Below are 17,229 nucleotides of genomic sequence, written 5' to 3' on the forward strand. Positions count from 1 at the left end.
AAATTATTGTGGTTATTTTCCTGAACTCCAAATTACAATCCTTATACAATACTACAAAATAAATAGGAAATAAATTGCATAAGCTTAATAGATCATCAAAGTACTTATTTTAACTAGAATGGTTTTATTTCCATAAACCATTTTGCAAATATATATTCAAAGATGTATCTAGAGGACGTTAGTTTGTAAACCATACATTTCCACTAGGTTCGCCCTTCAGTATCACATAGTCAATGGTTCTACAGACATTTACACTATGTGAACGCAAACATGTAGATTGAACACATGTTAACAGCTAGCAGCTCAGTTACGGGCAAAGACACGAGTCTACTGCTGTGAGCTAATTAAAGCCTAGGGAGTGGAGGGGGGAATCATTCTCAGTTCAGTGTAGAACATCTCCCGGTCCAGCGTAGGACCCGTGATCGCGATGTTTCATCTCAAATCAGTGCCCAAGTGTGTGCGATCCTCCCCATGCGAGTTGGGGAAACTACTCAAGGCCTTCGCCCCTGCGGTTCTCCAGAGCAGCAGTGTTCACAACCTCCCCGACAAGCTGAAGGATGTCCCCACCGCAGAGAACCCCAGGTTCTTTGACATGGTCGAGTACTTCTTCCACCGCGCTTGTCAGATCGCCGAGGACAAGCTGGTGGAAGACATGAAGGGGAAGATGTCTGTGGAAGACAAGAGGAAGAAGGTGAAGGGTATCTTGTTGGGAATGCAGCCGTGTGATCACATTCTGGAGATAGCGTTCCCGATCAGACGTGATTCTGGAGACTGGGAGATGATCCAGGGATATCGAGCTCAGCACAGTGTTCACAGAACTCCGTGCAAAGGAGGTTAGTGTATTATAAATGTTTTTAAGTGTAAACATCTTCTACCACTTTTTGAAGAGACAATTTTAAGAGCTACAAAATCGAATTTTTTTAGCTGACCACCAGATTTTTAGATTTTTAGGATTTTTTTAGATTGAACCAGTTAAAATACTGGCTGAAGTTTCAGATTAGGTGAAATTTAATTCAGTAGAATTTCAGATTGCCCTGAAAAAGGAATGTTGCAACGAATCCGAAACGCCAGCTAGTAATTTTGCTAGTTCAACGTTTATTCAACAATTATTCTCCAGGACTAGGTAATATTAGAAAAGTAGTTTTTTCTGTAAAAACTTATCATCTTGTTTAAATTTCAAAGTCATATAATCATAGTATTTCAATGAGAAACGTTCATGAACGATCAACGATAAACGTTCATCTTTGCAGTGTATAAAGATCAAGTTTGTTTAAACACGGCATTATCTTTTGGCAAATTTATACAGTTTTTGAATAAGTGATTAATGGATGTTTCGTTTTTTTTCATTGTGAGATTATAGTTTAGTGCAGTTCTCCCGGTACGAAAGTAGTATGTATTTTATGGAAAAAATTAATATTATGTGAAGTTTTTATGTACGCTTTTGAGGATCATGATTAAATATTGTATATTTTGTTTGGTTTATAATTATTTTTTTAACGGATCAATGATCTTGCAGTGTTTGAACAATCATTAAATAACTTTTATCTGGATTATATCCCAAAGAGGTAAATTACTCTACATATACACTTATACTAAATAGTTACTCAATGACCCTTCATATAGTACTTTAAATACTTCAAAACTTACAGAGAGAAACCTGTGACAACCTACTTTTTAAGGAGACTATTATTTTCAATTGTCAATGAGTACTATACATATGTAAATGACGTTTCGTGTTGAAATTCTTCTAAGGCGTCAAGAGCTCCTAATAGGCACTAACAACAGCTACCAGGAAGTTAATGTTTGGTAGTCTACGTATTGTGTTGTAGCACGTAAACAGTAGTGTTACAATTCCAACGTATTTACTCTGTCGTGAATGTTCAGGTGGTCAAATGGTTCAAACGCATGTAGGCTTACCCTTAAAATACACCAAAATACAGGGTGAATAAAAAGTCAAGACCCCCCCCCCTCTCTAATATTTTTGTAAGTAAATATACAGAGATATACTTTAGGTGGTCGAGCAGTCTTAGCAGGTATTTTAATTTTATGATTTCGTAAAATTTGAGTGTCTCCCAAAACTGAGGAATTTTGGGAATGAGAATCTTTAAATGTAAACCCCCTTCAAGTGAAGCCTTATTTTGAATTGTTTACAAAAAATTTAAGAACTGTGAAAACCAGAGCTCACTTTCTCTTTTCTAATCATAATGGTAACCAATATTACCATCACCTTGATTTTTTCTTATCTTTTTAATGTGTAAACATTTGACGGGCTACCATTTTTATTCAGTTTATTCACCCTGTATAGTAAACACTGACACTTCAAATGTTTGACCACGGATATCTCTTGAATAACCATTTATTGTGTTAACCGTGTAACGAGGAAAAGTGTTAAATGCAAGCTTTGATTTGTCTTTGGCACAACCTTGCAGCTATTGCATAGGAGTTAATATTCTCACCACGTACACAAGATCTATTATACGTGATACAATGCCAACTCATCCGTGGCAAGATATGTGACAGCCTACTGATGCTTGAGGGCTTCTATTGTCACATGTGGATAGGTAAGAGATACTGGAGTAAGCGAGAGAGATCTTCTAAAAAACACGGCCTTATAAATTTATTTGACATGACGTTAGTATTAAATTTGTTTTTATCTACCGATGAAAATCGTTTTAGGGCACAACCGTTGACTTTGAATGAAACTAGACACGACATTCCATCTTTAAGTTGTTACTAGTGTAACAATGAGCACCACTGAAGGTGGCACTGATGTATAAAAATTATCTCTTTCGAATATGTCAATATTTTGAACATAACCATACTGAAGGGGCGACTTATTTTTAAATATGACATCTGATGTGGCATATAAATTATTTCTGTGATACTTGTACACCTTGGTGTACTCTGGAAATAGCTCATTTATTTGTTTTATATTTTTGAAAAAAAAAAACTAGCTACAACCAAACAACTGAGTATTTCAGTATCCAAAAGTTAATTACCTCTCTTACACCACCATTCCACCAAAGGTTATAAAATTAAATTTGTTTGGGGAATTGTGCTTTCGTCGTCAAAAAGACATTAGCTGGTGATTTTTTAAAAAGTGGTTGTAGAACGCTATTATTGTGCTGATTTTATGAAAAAAAAACTACTAGGACCCTAAAGCTTATACAATCTGTAATTAATAAAACATCTACATAGAACGCTTTCACATATTGTTACTAAATTTTATTTAAATAAATGTAGCAAACTTTATAGATTAACAAGATAGTCAATGATACAACTAAATGAATCAGCTTAAATTTATATCAATTTAAGTCAATTTATTTATACTCAAAAATATGTATGTGTTCTTCTATACAGAATACCACTACTAGCTACTGAAAATACATTTAGCGTAACAAAGTTGTTAACCTACATATAAACAATGATTTAGATTAAAAGCAATGTTGAAAAAGATGTCTCTATGGCCTTTCTGAGAATAGGGTTGGAAAACAACAGACAATATTAAGTTAGGTTTGTTAAAGTTTATGGTCTGCATATTTTCTTTCTTACAGCTGCTAACGAAATACTTCAAAATTAAATCTATAACATTGGTAACCAACATGGAGACAAATTATTGAGACTAAATATAATTTTAAAATACACTGTCTTTTATGTGGATTACCCTTCTTGAAATAACGTTGAAGAACGCCAGATAAAATATTATTTGTGGTACATTTAATTTTACGACACTTATGTTATTTTAAATAACCCCCCCAATAACGAAATCAACCCTACAAAGTACTTAACCTACTTGGAAAAAGTAGAACATAGTAATTTCAAAAAAGAAACTGTCCCCATGACCCTTCTTAAAATAAATTTGGAAAACATCAGACAAAATTAAGTTTCAGATCTCTTAAGGTTTGTGACGTATAAACAGCCCAATTATAAGAGAAAGGTTAGATGGTATCACAGCAGGGGTTCACAAGATTGGAATCTTGAGACTAACTTGTCATTCCCAGCCGTCGCCAACTTAGACCACTTTTATCTCTTATTAATTAATCTAAAGTTGTCTCATTTAAGTTAATAGGTAAACTATATTATTAAGCTAACCATTTATCAAATTAAAATTAATATATTTAATTTAAAGGAAGTGATTTTTTATTGTAAAAAACGTGTTGAATGTGATTGCTGATGCTGCATAAAATTGATTAAATTTTGCTACAAAATTATGTTTTATTGCTACTACAGTTACGTTTTGTATTTTTGTATTTGAAACTTTAATCTTCATAACCATGATAGTAATGGTATTTTTTTTCAATTTACTCGACGTTTTAGTCAGTGCTTTAGAGGCTAGCTTTTACATTGCTTCTGACGATTTAATTAAAAAATAACATTTATTTACGACAATGAACTATGATCAGGCATGAAGCCAATGCATCATTTGTGTGGTGGAGTACATTTAACAAATAAATAAAGTTAAGTAGGCTAAGAGTAGCCCGACAATTACACAATTTACGTATATTATTTTTTCTAACGTTTTGCGTTGCTTATACATTTTAGTTTTATTATTTCCATATATTTTCCTCTATTACGGATTGAGAGGCTATTTATTGAAGTGAATATTATACAGATTGACCACGTCACAAATACTGTGTAGGATTTTGTCTATAATACCACTAGGTTCCAGGACCCAGAAAGTTTTGTTTTTGCCGTACTGATTAACCAAATTACATAATCAATTACATCATTCGGGTCCAGAATTTGTTGAACCAACAACCTTCAAGTTGGATCACTTTAGCCAAAGGCCTACACAGCTAATTATTACTACACTTCGCTTACAACAAAACTAACTGTAACCATTGTATTCACGGATGAACGATTCAAACATATTCATCCATGAAGACAATACTCTGGCTAACACACATGCTAGTTTACACAACAGTCTGTGCTGAAGTCATTAGTACAATTACACTGTCTGCACTACTTCCTTGTTGTAGCTGGGTACAATACTAGCTGTAGTAAACTAACAGAATCTAAAACATATTCAAGTTAAAATTTATTTTGAAACTTGAATGATTTTTCATAAAGTAAAATATGAAAAATAAATGGTAATTTTCATTAACGAACCCCAACATAAAATAATTAAAAAGACTAAAATGAGGACCATATGCAAACGTTTTTCTTTTACTTTCATATTTAAGAAGAATAAACAACATGGTGACTTGGCCTATGTAAAATGGACATTTACTGGATTTTATGTCGATCGTTGGGACATTGACTTTAGAACAATCCAATTGTAATCGTTGTCGTTTACATTTAGTTTCACTAGTTTAGGTAAATCTCTTGTATTTTGACATTATTATCAACACCACATGAACAATTAAGGTAAAAAGGTAATTTGTGTAAAAACGCAAACATTAGACACATTTTAAATATTGCGAACAAATAGTCAAAGTCACTCTGGTATTTTTTCTGCTGAAATATTCAGTCCAAGCGACACCGTCCATCTGTTTGCTACTTGATTCTCGGTTCTATTCTGGGACGCAGCCACCTTATTGTCTGAGCATAGAGCCAAGAATCTGCAACAAAATAACCGCGTTAATCAATTAAAATAAGGTGTGTCAGCATTTATGGCATTAAGGAAAACCTGCCGTGAATAGTAGTGTTGAAACTTCAATTTACTATACTTATAGTGTTGGTGTGATGTGATGGTTAATGGAAGTGTTTTTGGAAGGAAAATGAATTTACTTCGTACCAACCTCTGCAATAAGAGGTTTGGTTACCTTTCGGTAATCAAACCTAACCCATACTCCTTGCTGAATAAATCAATGTTTATCTTATTCTAGACGCTAGAGTCGAGAATGAATTTTTACTAGGTCTGATAAATGATACTCCACAGCAACATTACGAATAGTTAAGATGAAATCCTAGCAGAGGAAATTTGTCTATTATAAAAGATACTATTTACTACTATACTATTATCTTATTTACTAAAATACTATTTAATACTAAAAATAGGCCTTACCTTTTTCAATTCAGCTCAAATGGTGTCAACGACGCTACTTCAGCCGATATTTTGTGTCTGACTATGGCATTGCGATCCAGGTACACCATTTGAGCTGGATTGACGAAGGTAAAGCCTATTTTTAGTTTCGTTCAAGCCGAGGAGGTAAATCTTAATATTTTAATAGCTTAGTAAAACTACTATTTTTTGTTCCAAATTAGCTAACAATTTCAGAGTTTTCTATTAATCGCAGTGTTTTAAATGTTAGATACAAAATAAGTAAACATTATGGACCATACCTTCTATGATGTGACTTATGTTGACATTTTTACCTGGCCTGGAAACACCATCACTTTGAAAAAAGCTAATTAAATCATACTAAGTAGAAAAATAATCTTTTAATAACTTTTAAAAAATATTGGTTTAATTCAGAACAACTTTTAACGTTGTAACACAAAGTCAATGGTGAAAACTTTGTTATTGTTGTTGTTAGTTGCTGCGTGTAGGTGCAACATAAACATGATGTAAAGGCCACTATGACGTGTACAGTGCTTGTTGTTGGCAAAGCTCCCACCAGGTGGTGTGACAGTCTGCTCAACTAAGTTTTGCAATCAGGTGACAGGTCAGAGGACAAGGAGGGATCAATGGAATCAATCAGCTGGTGACAACACGCCAGCTGATACTAGTTACTGCCAGAACATTCCTGTAGCAACTTGCAGTGCATATTATATTGTTGCTTGGTTACCTAAAATAGGTAATTAATTATCCTACTCAATCGTAATTCATATAAAATAGCTATTACAAAATAAACGTAAATGACATAATTATTAGAATGGTCTCATATACGTGTGGTTTGTAAACTTATAAAATTGAAGATGCCCGTAATCTTTTTGTTAAACTTTTCTGGTATCTAAGATTTCCATTTTATAGTATTATAAATTGTTTAAATTGTTACAATATTTGTAATATATTTTTGACCAGGTTAAGTGTAAGAAAGGACTAGGCGGCTCTAACTTAGCCAGTGTATATAATTGTTTATTATGTTTTTGTTTTTTTTTCATTTCACATCTAGAACAAGGGCTAGTTTATTAATAAACTATCTGTAGTTTATTTTTATTCAATGAGAACTTAGTTCAATGTACCTAGTTACAGACTGCTCTGCTGTCAAAAAATATATTTCTCTTTTAGTTTTTGTTACTTTGATAGTGACATGAAAGTTGCTGTAGTTTTGCAATGGTTTATCCTTTAGTTTGGTTTGATAACGTGGGTATATTCGATATGACAACTTATGAATGACATATGAATTTAAAAGCAGATTAGATTTAAAGTACTTTTAAAATGTACTTCATAGAATTTTTTAATCGCTGCCAAAAAAAATTCAGTTGCACAGTAATTTTTATCTTGAAACTTTAAAAGTATGTTTACGTTTTATATGTTTTGGTAAATCACTCTGAGAATTGTTTCCAAATTTCTTCAGTTACTCTACAGTTTAATGTTTCATTATCTATATTATAGGAATTATAGTAAATAGATAATGCTATGGTTCCAAAAATAACTACCCATACCGTAACAGCATACTGTAATATCAAGGGGGTTTCGTATTTTGATTTCATTTTGATGTACAGCAGTTTAACTATGCTGTGCCAAAGCGTTAATCAACCACTCTTTTTTAATTCTTATTTAATAGTTGATATCCTTCTAAAACCTACGAGTGAATTTATATACGAGTGAAAGTGAGTGAGTGAATAGCTTTATGTCTGACATCATGTAGAGGGTGGGGCAATTAAAGCACTCCAATTTATAAGTAGTACAAACTCAATAATATTAACCCTATGGATATAAATAGCACATCAAAACACAGCTTATCTTTTGCCATTTTAACTTAAAAAAGTAATTTTTCCATTTCTTGAAAAATAAATCCTGCAAGTGACGTCCTTGTCCTACTTGACATTCCTTGTTAAGCACTTGGAAACTCCATCAAATACTCCTCCAGCATTTCTTCAGGAATCACTTAAGTTTTTGGACAATTCCTAGCCTCGGTTCAAGGAAATCTGTGGGGTGATTTTGAAAAACCTCTAACTTCACGTAGCTTCTTAGAACAACCCCCCCCCCTCCCAAAAAGGAGCCAACTTAACGCTTTCAGCTACAAAAGCTTCCTGGCAAATCTCTTTGGACTTTCAGTTACTGCAACTCGCACTCTTTCAACATTTGCTGGTGTTCAAAGAGTTTTGCGGAACCTGTCGATTATTTTTAAGGTATAATCGTTTATCCTAAATAATTTTACCCAGTTCACCATTGTTTTCCAATCTGGAACAGTGCCATGTTGACCAAGGATGGAATGTGGTCCAAACAATATCTGGGTTTTTTGCACAAGAATCACTATTTTAAAAATAAGTTTCCTTATCAAAATCTCTGTGTTAATAGCCTCAGGCATAATATTTACTAAAATGGCATAGTTTATTTGATGTTATAAGCACAGCTGATCATTCGTTGTTGCAACAATTAACATGTGACAGCTAAAACAAATTGCCAAAGCATTTCCTCAGTCTGTATTAATAGCCAAAAATAAATTTAGTTTCTATTTTTAATAAGAGGTAGAGGGATTAGTGTTAACCCAGGTAAAACAGATATTCAAGATTGTATAGTAATTTTTACCATGTGATGCATTTAATATCTTCTTAGTAATACACAAAAACAAAACAAATAGCGAGTGTATCTTTTTTAATTTATAATGACATAGAAATTAATTTCTCAGATGACCATTTCATAAAGTTAAGTAATGAGGACTCCATAAAGTAAGTTCAAGGGGAAATCCATAGAAATTACGTGACAAAAATAACTCTTATTGACTGCCAAAGTTTCAAAACAAACTTTGGACTGTTTTTCTAAGACAAGTTAATAAAGTAAAAGTTAATAAAGCGCCAATAAACAACAAACTTTAACTATTCAAACACCTTAGTGCGTCTTGTGATCTCTAGAGTCTTGGCCAAATTGGAATACTTTTAACAACAATTTATCTTAAGACTTCTCAGTACCTAAGAATGTTAGTAGGACTACATATGGCCATTTCGAACATTATTCAATATAGCGTTCAAGACACTATTATTATAAATAGACAATTTCCGATTATTCTAGACAATAACTTTATTAAGAGTGGATCCTTAACAAATAATTGAATGTGATTTCATTGGGAAGAAAATAACAGTGAAAATAACTCGATTCATGTCTACGTGTTGTCACTATATAGCGTGAGTGATGGCACCTGTCTCCTGGCCCTCTATCTACCTGGGAAATAGCCAATGATTTAAGGCACGGGCTAGTCCCAGGTGGACCCGGTCATTGGACAGGATCCATCATACAGACTATAGTATATGAAGAGGTGGAACGCTAAAAAAGAAAACGTACAACCAATCGAAGGAATCAAATTAATTTGGCTTTACATTGATGTTAAAAATGATTTTACGAGCTATATGATTTCGATATAAAATTTTTGATTTTGAGGTTCAACCACTTAACAATGACTAATTTGTAGCTCAATAACATGGTTTTTATTTTATTTTAAATAATACAAGTAGTTTGTCATAAATTTATTAAATCTAAAACCCTTTATAACCTTTTTCGTATGTTTTTTCATCTACAGTTTAATTTTGGTATCGTTTAGAAAACGCTAACGTCGAATAAATGTTTAACTTTCCTGTTTAAATTAATTTTATAATTGTTGCTTAGCTTTTTTGGTTATAATATTAGATTAAAAGCTTTCATTTATATCAGTCGATTTGATTTATATAGTTATTAAAATAATTGAAACACCAAGAAGCAAACAATTTACGAAAAAAACTACCGCTTCGTAAATCGGACTGTAAAAAATCCTCAAACTTACATCAGATGCTTCATTAGGAAATTACATGTATACGATTGTTTAATCTGTTTTGTGGACTTTAAGGTTGTTCTCACTAGTTATTTTAGCAAATAATAGCACCATTCCAAAGGCAATATTTTAGATGTGTCTTTGCTTTCAACCGAAGCTTCCTCTATTCCACACCTGAGAGTGTTCCAGTCTATAAATAGCAAACATCTTTGTTTGTCTTTGCGCAATCTCGGCCTCCTCCTCACTTTCAATTCGATTCTATTTATAACATTTTTCTTTTGAACTTTGTGAACATTTGCAAAAAGTTCAATTTCACCTCGTAGATCTGCTAAAATGGCAATTATAATGCATCATAGTTCGTTAATTAAGTTTTCATAAAGTTAACTATGCTTGCCGACGTTAGATTGTAGAAAGACTTTGGACCATTTCCATCCATTTAAAGCACATTATGAATATTGATGTTTGAATGATAGGAATTCGTTTAATATATTCATAAAAATATTATTTCCAATGTACCGTAAATCAAACACCATATCGGTTCTATAACGAGAATTCATCAAATGCTTAACTACTTCACTAACTACCTACTTCAGCTAAATTACACCGCACTTCGATAAGTTAACCACTCATCATAAGCACTGAAATGAATAAGTTCCTTCGCATGAAAATGTCACGATAATTTTGGTCAACAGTGACAATCAAAAATATTGTTCGGCACTATCCTTAGCCTACTTAGTATCACATAAATCGTTTAACTTAACTTAAGATTATTTTCTTCCAAACATTACCCTAACAAATTACAGTGGTAAAGCTGATATATATCATATGGCTTCATTTTTACAAGAAAGTCAGGAATGCGTTCGCTTGCCTCAGTTTGAGTTATAAGTTTAGCCTAGACTAATGGACATTGCAGTTATAATTGGGCGACTGAGAAGTCTGGGCAACAAGTAAGCTTTATGACAAATGACTGTCCATTATCCATTAGTCATTAGTACAAGTAAACAAACTTCTCACAACCTAAGCTCCAATAACTGAGAGATTATGAAAACGTCTAACTGAACTGTAATTTATAGCGAGAAAGTAATTTTAATACATGTAATTTTAATATATGACGAGCAAGGGATTTTTTACTCATTTAAAATGCCTGTAAACTGTTGAATGGATTCATGTTTCAAGAATGAGATTTAAAGGTTGAACATTGATAAAGGTAACCAGTTTTTATAGAATTTTATACATTTGAGGATCAAAATCATTATTGAATCCAAGCTAAGGATTGTTAAGATTCAGAAGCTGTGGTAATGATTTGGAGTGGTGACAATAAGGTTGAACTAGAAGAATTCCTCGGAATTAAAAGATTTTTTTTTTTTTTAAATATTCAATAGAAATGTTAAGTTTGAGTACATTGAATATTCTCTATCAGAAAAGTATTTATATTTAGTCATATTTCGGATCCACTACTGAGAAAATGTCCAAAGAAAAATATGTATTGTTTTCCTGGGTTGTAATACAAGTCAATTAAAACTTGTACAATCGTGTTCTTATGTTTGAATTGAAACCTGTACAATCGTGTTTATGTTTGAATTGAAAACTGTACAATCGTGTTTATGTTTGAATTTAAAACTGTACAATCGTGTTTATGTTTGAATTGAAACCTGTACAATCGTGTTTTATGTTTGAATTGAAACCTCTGCAATCGTGTTTATGTTTGAATTGAAACCTGTGCAATCGTGTTTATGATTGAATTTCATTGATCTCTTGTTGAATGAGAGGTGTGTTCACAAAAAAATAATTTTTACCCTGAATATTTTAATAATTTTTTGTATGCATATTGATATTTTTGTTTGAAAAAAATATTATCAACCCTTGAGATATATTAAATTGTCCGTTTGGGTTTTAGTAAAGCTTTCCATTACATAATATCAATATGTTATGCATTCTGTGGTTATTGTCCATTAGCACAATGAATTATTGCCTATCAATCTTATATGTGGGTGTATAAATCCCCAAAGGACACATTCCATACATTTGTAATCTGAAACTATAACTGCCTTTGTCTATGTCACTTTGTCAATGAATTTATGTAATGAGGTTCATTGGGAACTTTGAAATAAATTTTTGCAGTTCAAAGCATTATGATTTTCCAAATAAAAATTATCAGGTATTTTACCTCCTTCATTTGTTTTAATTAATCAGTTTGGTTTAATTTATCTAGGTTGAATTCATTTATTTTGGGTTATATTTATGATTTAAGCTATCAGAGGATATTTTAAATTAAATAAGAATGTATTATCACGAATTGATATGGAGAATTAATTTAAATGTATATAACCCGAATATGAGTGCAGGATGGCTGTAGAAAGGTGTGGAAAGCTCTGTTTATGATTGTTACTGAATGAGATAATTTCTTTCTTAGACAGGATTTATTGTAAGCCCGATTTGTAATTACATGATCAACCACAGCTGGTTCCACTTTTAAACATCCAAAAAGCTAACTCACTTTTCTCAGGATGTACTATCAGGGAATGTTGTGTTAGTATTCAATTACTGTGTAATGTAGGATTTCTAAAACAAAAACAAAAGTCTAGGTACGTCCTGAACTAATAACGGTCTGTTTAGTCAAAATATGGAAACTAGAGAAGACTTAATAAAGCTTGTAAGCATTCACGTGAATTAATCGAGTTCGCATTGTATATAACATAACTTTGTATTGGTTATGAACTTTATAAATTTAATCTAACGTGTTTTACTCATTTATATATTTTGTAGATATTTTACCACGTATTGCATCAGGTTTCCATGGACGTATATTGACCATTAATCAAAACCTCTCAGACCCAATTTCCGAGTAAGCCGCAGCCTTATACAAGGATCCTTTTATAACCCGCAACCACGTCAACAATAAACTTTCTTACTTAACTTCATAACTATCATTATTATGACAAATAAAGTTTGTACTCGATAAAAACAACTATTCCTTTAATGGCACACGCCATCAAAAACCGGAAGGAGATAAGTGAAAAAGTTTGAATGTATTGTTGAAGAGATTCCTAAACAAGTAGAAGGACGACATCATTGAATTACACCATAACTAAAATCTAGAGTTTTGTTTTCTCAACTTGTTGCCAATTACGTGAAGAACTCGAATTTGCTACTTTGCTAGGTTAAAACTGTACCTTAAAATATTAAATCTGTCACGTTAACTATTTTTACAAGGTTAACGCAGGTCTATTTTTACACAGTTTTACAAATATTCGTTTTCACTGGAATGCTTTCCAATTTCAGAGCGGTGTAATTTTAGCATGTTGTCATTTAAACATTTTGCTACCTCCTGATAACAAGCCAAACTCTATGCTTGTGACACTTCCTCGCTCAGAATATTGACAATGTTATCAAACATGTATCTATACATACCTCCACCATACCTACACAATACACCTCCCCCAACCACCACCTCCTCCATACATACACACCTACGTAAAGTGATTGGCAATAGGTCTAAAAATAACCAATGCCATCATAGTGACAACCTTTTCATTTTGACCTTTTGTCGTAGGAACTGACGATAATGATAATCAGCTTGTGATAGCTACAGATGCACAGATTCCGAGTATTGGAAAATACGTAAACAACAGAAAAGGGAAAGATCAAAATGCATTATGGATCCATTCACATTTATTTCTAAGATTAGATAGAAACCTCCGCTGTTATTTAAAATATGTCTTCAAATAGCAATTTGTACCTATCCATCTGACTCTCGTTATTCCTACTCTTATATGATCGGGACGTTGTTGGATTTCCTAGAAATCGGATAACCGAAATATAAGTACAATTTTTATTTTGTTGAGTTAAAAGAATAAATAATGTAGTAAATTAAAGTTTTGTTGTGTGCCTAACGGTTATGGACAAAAAATAAGTGTAAATAACAAATTGCCATATTATTCTTATGGAGAATATTAACTACTGTTGTACTTTGCTTGTGTATAGGATATATTTTAATTCAAATTTAGCAATTTTATTTATTTCATCATTTCAATAAAATAACACTTTATTAGCCTACATTTCCTATAGCAGCAAACCTAATTAGGCTACTTATTAAAGTAAAAACTATTTAAATAGGAAATTAATGTAACAACTTTATGGGAATATTTTTGTGGAAATCTATCCAGGTAAATGAAAATTCACAAAGTCTGCAGGTTTGCTGTGGCGGGGGTATATATACATGTAACAATAACATTTAGTATGCCACTTTTAAAGATAGTTATACTGCTTTAAACCTTAGTCAAAACGTCTCCCTAAAAGTTAATATTTCAAAAAATTAGTTTACAATCTACTATAATCATTAAAATTTTTAAAAGGTTAGAAATTAGTGCAATGGAAATAAAATGATTAACAATATAATGACTAACATTACAAAATAAAACTATTACTGTATTAGGTATACCTTCACATAAACGCTTTAACAAAGTAGAGGCCAAACTCATGTTTTGTCAAGAGATCACAATAATCGTAAAGGGTTTCTTAAGTGATTTTAATACAATTTTAAAATCGTACTTTCAATGACTCGCTTTGACATTGACTCATTAAAACTTGACTGAACAAACCTTTTCCAATAAAATAGTTTGAAAACATTTGTTTAACGATATTTTGATTCGATCAAAAGACAAAACAATTTGTCTCTAGGAAAGTTGTTGAAGGACAACAAACAGCAAAACTTTAAACCAACTCAGTTTCCAGCGGCACTTTGACGCTGGTTAAATTGAAATTCTTTACAAAAACGATACTTCTTTATTTCTAAACTTCTGGATGAACGAGATCGCTTCAGCTTCGCCCTCTGAAAGTTTTTTTTTACATTTTGAGAAGATGGTCTTAGAAACAATTAGAGATAGTAAGTTAGAATATTGTCTACGGAGTAAATATGTTGAAAAATTGTCTTCTTTCAAAGTTAGCTTACTTATCAAGGAAAATCTTGTGAATATGAAAGAATGCTTTATAACTATTTTTATATCATTAACAGTTTTTTACCCTGGGATTTTTAATATCTATAACAGTAGAATTTAACTCAATCTTGCATTTGTGGAGTAACAAATGAAGATTATAACTTTACCTTGAAACGTTTACAATAAAAGTTGTAAAGCCAAACTACCTAGGGGTACGAAATAAATTAAATATGAAATATGATATGAAATAAATTTAGTATTTCCTTAAACATATGTTTGCAGTAAGGACTTATAGGAAATCGCAAACATTTTGATTGGTCACCCCCAAGAAAATTAACCGATTTAATAGGAACATCTAGGGATAATGAATTATCATATGATGGAAATCGACAACAATATACTATCTTTAGATCATGTGTGTTATTATTTGAGCTAGTTCATGCTGTCGCGAATATAGTTTTCATATGCAAAAGACTTTTACACTAGTATTTTTATTTTAGATGGTTCTAAACTGGACCCAGTAGTTCCTGGTCATCGGGCTTTGAATAGCTTAATACTTTATGAATAAAAAGACTTCTTCAAATACCACCTTTTAAACGCAAAAAAAGTAGAAAATATTTTATAAATATGTGGAGAGAATAAATACTCTTGTAAGATTTAAAACGAAAAATGTGGGCTCCATGCAATAGCTAATTTACGATTATCTCAACCTATTAAATTATTATTGTCTAATGCATGCGCCCCACTTTTTTCGTTTCTGTTAGAGACTGGATTGAAAATAAAACTGTTCTTTGAAATAACCAAAAAGAACAAAGCTTCCTGCTCTCAATTTTAAAGAACATCCTACCACAGTATTACATAGTTGCACATTATTTTATATTATTAAAACTTTAGCACATCTAACTAATCTAGTACACCATACTAGTTTAGTTATAGAATATTTGACTAAATCAATTAATTTCTAACTGACCAATAGTAGGATTCTTATAATAAGAACTATGCTCAAAGTCCAATACAATTATGTTGCAAACAATAATGTACCTGGAAAATTGAGCTTATCACAAAACACGTGAGCAAAACCAACCAAAACAACATTTCAGAAGTAATGATGCGTGTCTACTAACCATTCATTAATCGTTGAAACAGACACATTGGGATGGTTCATTAATAATTTCAACATCACTCCACCTTTGCTTTATCTTGGTTACGTGGAGATACAACAACTTCTGTATCCAATAGTCAAAGGTTAAATCAAAATATGTTGATCACTGGACACTCGTGTTAGTGTTATTAATTAACCTGATTGACTGACAACATCGTTAGTTCTGGATAATACAGGTTTATATTGGGAAATAAGGAAAATAATTAAATCTGTTTAACTGCATCCATTGTTAATGGAAAATCAGTAGGATGCAAAATTTATTTCTAATGGTTGAGCTAAACTATTTCAATGTGACATTTGAAATAGTTTAATGTATAATGTATGATTTTAATTTTAACTAGAAACAATAATCTTTCCAATATCAAATATATTTTAAATGCTGTGTTTCAAAATATCTCAGCAGATATTCTATTGGCGGTCCGGATATTATCAGGAAATTAACTGTTTTTGTGGGTTCCAACAAAATTGGACCTTTTTATCTGACCAGAAAATATTGTTTCTAACTTTGCCCGGAGATCATGATTGGAGTGTTTGTGTACTGTAACTCTACATAATTTTAAAACATTAATACAAATTTTAAAGTTTGTAACTAAATATATCCAAAATCAAAACTATAACTTTACTTTCACTTAATAATATCGCTACTCAAAATCTTTGATTGATTAATAAAGTTGTGCAAAGAATAAATTCTCTGTTAGAATAAAGTCATAAAATCGACATAATCTTACCTGCAGCTTTTATGATTCCATGAAATATGAATTCCTTGATCTAAACCGACCATGATAAATTTTTAACATACTGTATTTTCAAAAACCCCTTATGATGATGTGTCTATATTTTGAAGGTTTTTCAAAATTAGTTGATTATATAAGACAAGTATAACCATTGTATAACAAACTTTTCTTTAGAATGTTCAGCTGTTAAGTCTGTCTATGTTTTTGGATTCTTACTGTTTTTTTACATCTTTGCAAAAATTGTACTACTTAGTTAGGAATGTTCACCTCTTTCTCCGCCTGAGTAAAACAGGTTAGACAGTCCATTTTTATAAGTTTGTAATGTCATTTTGGTTTTTTACAGTACAAAATTTGAATCACCCAACTTAAATTGTTGATTTCTTTTTAACTGTTAGTGATTTATTAAATAGAATACATTGTACACTATTCTATCAATTATAGGATCTGATTCATAGAGGCATATTGTTGACAACATAATAAAATACACACGGAATGCAGGTATTCATTTATATATATACATATAAATCACATAAATAAATAAT

General features: G+C 31.7%; 1 protein-coding gene across 1 annotated transcript in view; it reads left to right on the forward strand.

Annotated features, from left to right (window-relative positions):
* Window positions 1-371: 371 nt before the first annotated feature.
* LOC128987108 (glutamate dehydrogenase, mitochondrial-like) overlaps window positions 372-17,229 on the forward strand; it is a 31,326-nt gene continuing 14,468 nt past the window's right edge. The window contains exon 1 of the mRNA XM_054407806.1: window positions 372-833. Within this exon, the coding sequence (XP_054263781.1) occupies window positions 428-833 (406 nt within the window). The 5' untranslated portion in view covers window positions 372-427. The remainder of the gene's footprint in view (window positions 834-17,229) is intronic.

This window comes from Macrosteles quadrilineatus, unplaced genomic scaffold (assembly GCF_028750875.1).
Source record: "Macrosteles quadrilineatus isolate MER2022 unplaced genomic scaffold, UCM_ALF_1.0 Scaffold_2__2_contigs__length_208266976, whole genome shotgun sequence".
NCBI classification, from domain to species: domain Eukaryota; kingdom Metazoa; phylum Arthropoda; class Insecta; order Hemiptera; family Cicadellidae; genus Macrosteles; species Macrosteles quadrilineatus.